This window comes from Capsicum annuum, chromosome 1, assembly GCF_002878395.1.
Source record: "Capsicum annuum cultivar UCD-10X-F1 chromosome 1, UCD10Xv1.1, whole genome shotgun sequence".
NCBI classification, from domain to species: Eukaryota; Viridiplantae; Streptophyta; class Magnoliopsida; order Solanales; family Solanaceae; genus Capsicum; species Capsicum annuum.
Genome location: NC_061111.1, coordinates 75,288,668 through 75,299,400, shown reverse-complemented (window position 1 = coordinate 75,299,400; position 10,733 = coordinate 75,288,668). Strand labels below are relative to the sequence as shown.

At 30.4% G+C, this 10,733-nt stretch overlaps 1 protein-coding gene across 2 annotated transcripts; it reads right to left on the bottom strand.

Moving 5' to 3' along the window:
• Positions 1 to 1,089: 1,089 nt before the first annotated feature.
• LOC107855133 (leucine-rich repeat protein 1-like) lies at positions 1,090 to 10,253 on the bottom strand. 2 transcript variants are annotated; one of them, XM_016700136.2, is made up of 7 exons: positions 10,100 to 10,253; positions 9,496 to 9,631; positions 7,378 to 7,449; positions 7,121 to 7,264; positions 1,572 to 1,652; positions 1,403 to 1,455; positions 1,090 to 1,307 (listed from the first exon to the last, which is right to left on the bottom strand). In XM_016700136.2, exons 1-7 carry the CDS (start codon positions 10,167 to 10,169, stop codon positions 1,267 to 1,269), a joined length of 597 nt encoding a protein of 198 aa, XP_016555622.1. In that variant the 5' UTR covers positions 10,170 to 10,253; the 3' UTR covers positions 1,090 to 1,266. The 2 variants fall into 2 exon arrangements, with proteins under 2 accessions (XP_016555622.1, XP_016555630.1); XM_016700144.2 differs by having other exon boundaries at positions 9,496 to 9,628.
• Between the last annotated feature and the right edge of the window lie 480 nt (positions 10,254 to 10,733).

The window sequence follows — 10,733 nt, the reverse complement described above, 5'->3', positions numbered from 1 at the left end:
ATATATATATATATATATATATATATATATTGTAATGTATATATATGGTCGTATATTTTATTTAAACTTTAAAGTAGTACATATACATTGAATGGTGCATATATATGTGTAATTGTGTATGTGTATATATTTTTTAAATTGTAATGTAGTATATACTATATATGTAGTGTATATATATTGTTTAAAGTATTTAAAATGTATATAGGTAGGTATATATAGTGTATATTGAAAAAAACTTTTTTTTTCCTTTTTGATCGGGTTTGATCGAATTTTTAACCGAATTTGACCGGATTTAGGTGGGTTTGACCGGATTGAGTTAAGTGGGCCGGATTCGAGCTATTTTTAAAATTTTTACTGTTAAGTTCGGTCCGGCCCACTTAACCCAATCGACCCGACCCGGCCCACCAACCGATTAAATTTAATGAATCGGTTCCGAATTGACCCGACCCGACCCGACCCACTTAACACCCTTAATTTGACTATATTGGTTGTGATATATAATTGTTATCTAACTTTGAATAGTTGTTATCAATTTAAATATATTGGTTGTGATTTGAATACCTAGATGCAATTTGTGCTGCCAATTACAACTGTTCGAACCCACATTTTTAATTTTGATCTTACCGACAAGCTTAACTAATGTAATGATATAAAATTTATTCCTCACAATACTGAGCATATCATCGTATTACGTTATTATTTAATATGATGGAATTGCTTTCTTTTAACATTGAGACAAGACAGCACGGGCATGGCCAATTAGTTTTGAAATAAATAATAATTAGGTTACTTTTGGTAAGGAATTGATCCAATGGATAAAATAAATAACACGGTGCATTAAAATTTTCGTAATGTGCAGGGTCCAGGAAGGTTCTCACCATAAGTGTGTACTGTCTAAGGCTTGTTTCAAAGCTTGAACTGTGACCTTCTGATCACATGGTAGCGACTCAGTCACTTCAAGACTTCCTTTTTGAAATTCGTCCAATAGATATTTTATCTAATTTTCTCAATATAATATATGTCACACTACTCGATCTTATCGACCATGTAGAGAAGAAAGGTTAAGCAAATCAATAAAGCCCAATGAAAACCATAAAAATGCTAGTGTGTTCTTGAATTTCAATACAAGTACTATATACTTATTACAAAATATTTTTTTTTTTCTCAAAATGGTCATCACATTGTTCATCAACAAATCTTGACTTCATAAAAGAAATATATACTTGACTTGAACATATACCAAAACTTCAATATATAGTGACCTCTTTAAGCCTTCATGTCTTGAATTACTATTGTAGTAGCAAATCCTACAAAAAAGATAATCCTTCCTTTAGACTTACATAAAATCCCAGCCTTTTCTCAAGGAAACTGCTAATTAATTTAAACTATGCATTTTTCTGACCTGTTTGATTAGCCTGGCGCAAAGTCCCTGCCAATTGATTATCGGACACATTCCTGAGTTGGATAAATGATATTGAAAATGAGATGTCATACAATTTCTTTTGCACCAATTCGACAAGTACCCGAAAAAGAAAAACCTACTAATATTATTTGGCAATTGTGAAACTTACAGTAGCTGTAAATTTCCCCAGTAGATGAGCTTTAAGACTGAGATTGGAATTTTTCCTGATAATTTATTGCTGTTTAATCTCCTGAAAAAACGAAAAATATCAATATTATTACAACATTTCTTTTCTATTAGAAAAGCCACTTTTAATATGTCAGCTTGGTGGCATTATATAAGTTTAGGGTATTAATATCTTTTTGTAAAATCTAACTTTTAGAAAATGTGTCTTTTATTCTTTGTTGTTTGGATTATATCAAAAACGTTGAACAATGCCATCATCTCCTATTTAATTACACATCATGTGATGCAACAGATGTCCGTTAAACCATATGATGGGGACGATTGACTTTATTGACTTTTCTATTTGCCATAAATGGTATAGCATGTGCCCTTTTCCTTACACATGAACATAAATAAAATCTTTCCATTTCTCAAATTTAATTGATGTATTATTTTTAGTATAAATAATATAAATATTAATTCTTTTGAAAGTAATTATATTATTTTTTATTTTTTTAAATACTTTACTCTTTCTTTCTGTTAATATACTTAACATAACCCACATATGCATAACATTTTATGTATATGTTGAGATTTTTGTAATATATTTATGGAGTTGAGATTTTTTGTAATATTGAAAACATAAGTTGTGTATTTGTGTAATTTTTAGTTATTTTTATTAGCTCTATACAAAATTGTTTGAATCAAATATATTTAAGTAAATTAATGACATAATAATTCATAGTAATTAATTATAAATAATATAATTTAAAAAGTAAATAATTTTATTCTTTATTCAGATTTTATTAAAAAAAAAAAATTCTTTTTACTTGTTTATTTTAGAATTAAGAAAGATTTATTATTTTTATCAGATTCAATTTTATCATTAAGTATATGAAATATTAATAACCAAATTTAAATTTTAAATTATACTTAATAAAGTCAATTTAGTAAAATAAACTTTTAATAAATATTTTCTTAAGATTTATGTCAAGTCAACATATATCAAATAAAATGGAACGAGAGAAAATACCTAATAAGATTTTACTTTTGTGATGGATAAACATAATTCATTATTACATAATAACATGTGTAATTAAATATTATTGTATATACAAAACATATAATGAAGTATTTGATTAAGCATACAACTCCTATGAGTTGTTTTGCAATTGAAACTTTGAGTGTTAATTGCCGTTGGCTTGTACTCATTTTCACCATCTCAAATTCAAATAAATTTTTTTAATATTTCGTTACGTTAAACTTAAGATATAAAAATACATTATACTCAAATAAATTTATTCAATCAATTCGATATTTTTTCAATTTATTTTTCTAAAATTTAAAACCTGCCAAACTTATCGTTTTATTAAAGAAACCTAATAACTAATGTGGTATGGTTAATTCGGTTCGTAGCATCTCTAGAATCAATTATAAAACTACAAGACATCTTTCCTCGATGCTTACTATATCTTTAGATAATCGAGGATTTAGAATTTATTTAGAACATTAATAGACTATATATATTTATATCAAAACAGACGATGCATATTTTATTTATATTTATTCCAATTATTATTTTGATAAAAAATATATTATTAATTTCAGTTTCATAATATTGAGCTCGTGCTAACACGAGCCGTTTTCCTGCAGTATTTACATAGTCCTTTTCTTATAGTTAAGCCCAAAGGCAAATCTAAAATTTTAAAGCTCCAAATGCCAAACAGTAACGGATGCAACATATGGCGGAAATGTTCTCAATATTCATAGAGGAACTTTCAAAGCTACCCTTGAAACAAGTTAATGCACTGTCTAGTTGGTGTTGTTTGGTTCTCAGATTGTAGAGTTTCACGAGTTCTAATCTGCTGCATACTCAGAAGCCTTCCTTTTATGACTGCAGCAGCATGTTTACAGTTTTTAAAAAATAAGCGGAAAAGGCTTAAAAATATCTCTGAACTATCTAAAATAGATAAAAAATATCCCTCATTAATTTTTCAGTTCAAAAATAACCCTCTCCTTAACAGAATTCTACCAAACATGCCACCTAGGTAACAAAGTCCACGTGGTTATGCCACATCACCATTCATGTCATCTTTAATTTTATAATCCAAATTAAAAATTTGACCTGACCCATAGTTAAATAACCCGACCCAGTAAAACAACAAAGGAAAAAGAATGTCTTTCTCTACCCCAACATCTGTTCATGGTGACTCTTCTTCTGGATGACAGCATTTAGAACTTGAATTGGAACGTTTGAAGAAATTCTCTTCTCAACCATAGAGACCTCTTCTTTTCTTTAGTTCTTTTATGTTGAAAGATTGTGTCCAGGATTTTCAGTTACTTAACTTCCTCCATCGTAAGTTATTGTTTTCTATATCCTCCATAAAAAGAAAATTATTAAGTAAACCTAATTTATTTTACATCTTCAAACGTGCAATAGGCTTGGCTTCCAAAGCTCTTACATTTTTTTCTGTTCTACTCAGTGAGCTTCCTAATATTCAGTTTTCAAGGTTCATTCTCTAGCTCCGTGTTCCTTTCCCACCATGTGAGATGATCCCTTCCGTTTTCCCAAGCTTTAGGCATAATTTAGGTTCGGGGGCTTAAATGTTCTCACCCTTGAACTTCCGCTTTCAATCCTAAGATCGTTTCTTCCTCTGAAAGCCTAGTTCTATCAAGAGTTTTTGTTAACTGTTGATTGTATGCCGCAGGAAATGTCTTTGTTTGGATTACTTCATCAAAAACAAAAAAAGGTGATGTCAATTAACTTGAAAAAGAAAAACACAGGTTTTAATTAACAAAATATCTCAAAGATCATATTGTTATGTGTTGGTTTGCACTTCTTATAATGATGCAATCCTCATTCTCTTTTAATAGTTTAAGTTTCTGCAATTTTCTTCTGTCAAAACAAATTTTGGATGGCTGAACCTATATATTTTTTTTGTTTCTCATCCGGTGTTCGGTGCTCATATTAGAGCCCCACTAATCCGGATCGAGCATTGTAGGGCCATTAAGGTGAAAGCGCTCCCAACAGAATTTTTTTCATACCCAGAATCAAACTCACGACTTCTGATTAAAGGTGGAGCATCCCGATTCAATGCACCACAACCCATATTGGTATAGCTGAACCTATATCGTATCTTTTAAATGAGGGATGGAGAAAGACATTTTTTTCCCTTTGTTATTTTACTGGGTCGGGTTATTCAATTATGGGTCGGGTCAAATTTTTAATTTGGATTGTGAAATTAAAGATGACATGAATGGTGACGTGGCATGGCCACATGGACATTTTTATCTAGATGGCATGCTTGGTGGAGTTTCATTAAGGAAAAGGGTATTTTTGAGCCAAATATTTAATGGAGAGGTATTTTTGAGCCAAAAAACTAATGAGGGGTATTTTTAATCTATTTTAGATAGTTCAGGAATATTTTTGACCTTTTTTCGAAAAACAAAACATAACTCCTCAATCAGATTAGAACTTTCATCCCAGAGGATGCGAATGTAGCGACCTTTAGCCACCGGCACCACAAGCTCCATTGGTAATTGGGGTGCCACAGTTAATAATTATATTAATCCTTATACAATATATATATACAGATATACATATATATATATATATATATAAAGAATTTCTACGAAGAGTCCGAGTGCCATGGCACCCCAACCTAATACATAGATATGCCCCTGGTTAAGCCTTACCATCTCTATTTTATATTTACTCATATTATTCCCTCCTAGTTTAGTACAAAAGAATGAGATATTTCTATATTTGAAACTAATTTAGTTTTAAGCCTTCCATTTTAATTACAATGACATGATTTTATAGCAAACAATTATCATGATATTCTTAACAACAAAGTCCCAAAATGTATAGGATGGCAGAGTGGTATAATAATGGAAGATACAATTAACTCCTGATTGACAGTACTCAGTAACTGCTAGATACCTAATAATATTAGGTAATGGTAATTGTTATGAAGTTGTTGAGCTAGTATGCAGTAGTAGACTATTACCTAAGCATGAATTCGCACTATGGTTGGCATCTAAGGATAAACTGCTCACGAAAGATGGGATGCATAGCCGCAGTGCCGGCTCTACCATGTAAAAAATTAGACAGTCACCTTAGGCTTTTTTTAGGGGTACATTTTTTTTTTTAGTAATAATAGATTATAAATATTTTATTTAAAAAAATATTAAATATTATTTATAAAAATAAAAATTTATATATAAAAGGAAACAATAGTAGAAGTTTGATATTTTCAAAGTACTATGTTTTTTTGAAAGATTAAATACATTGATTATATTATTAATTGACAAAAAGAATCATTAGTAGAAATCGAGTATATAAAATTGTTAACAACTTTGCATTGGAAGAAATTTCAAATATATATTTTATAAAAAAAATAATTTTTCTTAAAAATTTAAGGCACTCCTTTGATTTTGCCTTGGCCACTAATGTGCTTGAGCCACCCCGTGCATTCAATGCGAAGATGCAACTTGTGTCCTCTGTTCAGTAGACTGTTTAGAAACTACTTCACACTTGTTCAGTTAATGTCAATGGACAAGGGGTCTATGGCAGGCACAGCAGGTTGCAGCACATAGAAGTCATGGGAGAACTGGTAAAGATAAGAAGCAAACAATAGAGCAGGTTCAGAAAAGAGGAGATGGTTGCTGTTGATGAATTATCGAGTTGTGGTCTACCACATTTGGCAGGCCAGGAATTATATTATCTTTACAAGGACTAGTGTACTTAAATAGTTTTGTTATACAACATACTCATGCTATGATAAAATAGAGGGTAAACGTGTATAGAAGTTCAAGGAGACTAGAACTTCTTGATGCAGAATTTACGTGCCTAATTGCTTTATTTCCTGGGGCTCTTTCCCTCTAAACAGTAAACACCCTTCCTAGAAAGTGTTTTGGGGGGGATGAGTGCCCGTTTTTAGGTATATGATTGATTTGTTTTGTTGGTATGGTAATAACCATATAGATCATGGAAAAGATTACGGAAGTGTGAGAAATTATGGAAGAGGTTAGGAGAGTGAGGGATTTACCAACCTAATGGTGAAAATTGCAGAAATTACGGACATCCACAAATAATAATAATAAGGAGAACGAGGACTCTCCTAAACTATACTCGAAATTATTATGACACATCTAAACTTATGGATCTTATTACTTTTAAACTCAAATTTTTTGCATTTTTGTGCTGACATAGATGTCAAGTCAGCACAAAAGGAGCACAAAATACAGAAAAAATGAGTTTAGAAGGTAATAGCACCCCGTAAAATTTACATGTGTCATAACAATTTTGAATATACTTTAGGAGTTTTTTGTGCTCTATCTCATGATTTAACTTTAAACTTCTCATTTCATCTTTAATGACATAATCTATAGTCGCACAAATATTTATGACTCGTTTTAGACCATAAGTTTCAAGAAATTTAGTTTTTTCAAAAAATTCATATTCAATTGAAGTGTCAACATAAATTAAATTAAAGTGGATTACATAAATTTAAGCAGTATGTCCTAGCAAAGAATGGGAAAATATCTTACATCCATCGTAGAGATTTTAAATTGCCAAGAGAGGATGGAATAGGACCATTCAGCTGATTATTTCCCAGACCCAAGCTCACTAGTTTTGTCAAGTTCCCCAATTGGCTTGGGATTTCTCCACCAATTGAATTATTTTGAACTTGCCTGTCCGTAATTAATTAAACAAGAAAAGATATAATTGCATCTGGAAATTTCATTCTTGTACAAGTATATTCATCAACAAGGAAATAAAACTAATTATTAATTGATAATCTTACAAGTATTGAAGGTTACTTAGCATTGCCAATTGAGGTACCAGAGTCCCAGAGAGGTTAGCAGCACCTAGGTCCCTTCATTTGTATATCACGATTTTCAATTTCACCATTCAAAAGAAATACCATATAAATTTGTGATAGAGACGAATTAAGGATTTAAAGTATTAAAAAAGGCTAAAAATATCCTTCAAATATTGAAATTGGTTCAAAAATATTTTTTGTTAACCTATTTGGCCATAAATACCCTTTAAGTCTTGACATTGGTTCAAAAATACCCCTTCATCCACCTTTATGACTAAAAAATATTCTTTCAACTAGCAGATTTTTAAATCATGATTAAAAGTTTAAAAAAGTATCTGAAATACCCTTCAAGTATCGAAATTAGTTCAAAAATATCATTCGTTACATATTGAGTCAGAAACACCACTCCATCCACCTCTATGACTCAATAATACTCTTGCAACTAATGATTTTTTAAAATCATAATTAAAAATTTTATTAAATGCGTGACAATTTTCTATTGGTCGAAACTAAATTAATTAAAATGTTAAGCTCAATTCGGACTCTACTAAAACTACCGGATCCAAACCCTACAAAATTAACCATAATTTTAATTGGTGGATGGTGTGAAGTGTGTGGCGTGAAGTGGTCTCGCATGGTGAATGCACTTGCCAGTGCTGGCAAAACAAATTGATATATATATAAGCAAAATAGTGACAACTTGTTAGGAAAGAATGTTGTGTTCTTTTTATACAAACTAAATGTGTCATGTAAAATGAAATGGAGGAAGTAACAAGATAGTGTTGCCTAAGACGTGGCATAACCAAGACATCTCAATTAGTTTTGTTAGCTAATATAGAGAAATATACATCACAAAGGAATACCAAACTAACATTATAAATATACATCACAAAGGAATACCAAACTAACATTATAATTAGGGGATAGAATTCTTCACAAAGTTATATTAGACTGATAGCTTCTAAGTCAACAGAGTTTCTGCATTTGATAGAAAAAATTACTTACCATCAGGTAGTTTTACTTGGGGAAAATTTTGTAGAGTTTGGTTCGGATAGTTTGAGTTGGGTCCGAATTGAATTTAACATTTTAATTAATTTAGTTTCAGCCAATAGAAAGCTGACATGTATTTAATAAAAAATTTAATTATGATTTAAAAAATCATTAGTTGCAATGGTATTTTTGAGCCATAACGGTGGATGCAGGGGTTTTCTTGGGCCAATAGGTTAACAAAGAGTATTTTTGAATCAATTTCAATACTTGAAGGGTATTTCTAACCCGTTTCTGAATTTTTAATTATGATTTTAAAAAACCGTTAGTTGCAAGGGTATTTTTAAGACTTAAAGGTGGATGAAGGGGTATTTTTGAACCAGTTTCAATACTTGAAGTGTATTTATGACCCAATAGTTTAACAGAGGTATTTTAAAATCAATTTCAATATTTGAAAGGTATTTCTGATCCTTTTCCGTTTAAAGTAATTTGGTTGAGAGAGTAGGTCTGTCTAACTATTCTATAAACACAATCTCGTCTATTTTCTAAGCTTTTAACAATTTGTATATATAGTTAAGAAGGACAATTCGATGCATTAATGTTTTTGCTATACACGGACTTTGGAAGAAGACTAAATTAAAAAGGTCTATTGAATATGGCTCTATCGTGCATTTATGTAAGAGGTTGTTTTCAATTTATAAATATAATATGAGTTCAAAATAATAAATTCAATAGTCCTAATTATCAACAGAATCAAGTCGTCTAAAGAGATTTTGAAAAGTTGTACTCAGGGCGAAGTGGATTGGGAGTTCAATCCCCATGTGAAACTATTCTACATCCCACCTGATGCTTAGGATTGGACATTTAAAATATGAATAATTTAATATGTGGGATTCTTCAATAACGACATTTCATATTTAATTATAGTTGAAGTAAAAAAATATAAAGTGATTCTCTTTATTTGTCCAAACCTTAACGAAAGTTATATGATACCTATGCTACTAAAGATGGCAAATATCTTATTGAATAAGTTAAGATACACGTAAATTAATTCAAATATCATGATTATAAAATAAAAATAGAGAGATACTGAGAAGTTAAATAGTGACCTACACTCTTACAACAATATTTTGGCCGTTGCAGGTGACATGAAACCATGTGCAAGGATTGTCTAAAGTTGGATCCCAGCTTTGAAGCACATTGTTGGGGTCTATCAGGTACGTTTTCCATCCATAAAGAATGTCCCCTGCTGGTTTATTTAAGTTCAATCCAATTCAATATGATAGAAAATTTAATCAAAAATACAATATACTATTTAGAAGTTTGAGGGATTATTTTTGAGCTAATGGTCAAAAACACATCGAAAGTTTTCGATGTTTTGACTTTCATATTTAAACTTTCAGGTTTACGAGTTTTTTACTTAGAACTATCCCGGTGATGTTTACTAAAATACACCTCAACTATTAGATTGTTTCATTTTTCTACTAGAAATATCACAATCATTCACGTAGAAAATGAAAATAACTGATAGTTAAAGTGTGTTTTGATAAGTATTTGGTGATACTTATTGCAGGAAACTCATATATATGATAATTCGGGTATGAATCAAAAAATCAAAATACTTTAATGCTATTTTGACCTTTTAGTCATTGTTTTTCAATAAATGCGTACGAAAATAGAGGAGACGAAACATAATTTCTCTTATCGGATACTCAACCTTCGGAGTTGCAGTCTGCAAATATAATGGCAATAGCACCAACTACGAAAACCATAGCAACGAACTTCATCTTTCCCCTAAAACTTTCTGTGAAGCACTGGAAAAATGTTGATAGCGATTTCTAACTCTTTTCAAATAAAAAAAAAAGAAACTCATAGTTATGCAGCTCTAGTTTTACATATTTATACAGACAGGAACTATGTACATTTTTCATCACATAGAGGGGTAAATTCTCTAGCAAGATAAAGACTGATTCAAGCATAGGATTAGCTATTTCTTCAATTAATAAATTTTGAGTGGTTTAACTAAACATGGTACATAATACTCCAATATTATATTGTTGTTTACGAATTCAAACTAATGTTTCATAAAAAAAGACGGGGTTGTTTGGTGAGTGGGATACGAAATAATAATTTTGGGAGAAAAATAAAAAAAATATTTAATCCTGAGTTTGATTATGGGTAGTAATTAGCCTTGAAAACCATTTTGTACTAATGTGGTGAGATTCAGAGGCGAACTCATGATTTGAGCTTGACGGGTGCACCTTTATATTTAAACATAATAATTAATAGTGTCAAAGTTGACATAAAGTTCTTTAAAAATTTAATATTATTAAATATCATTAATTTGATTT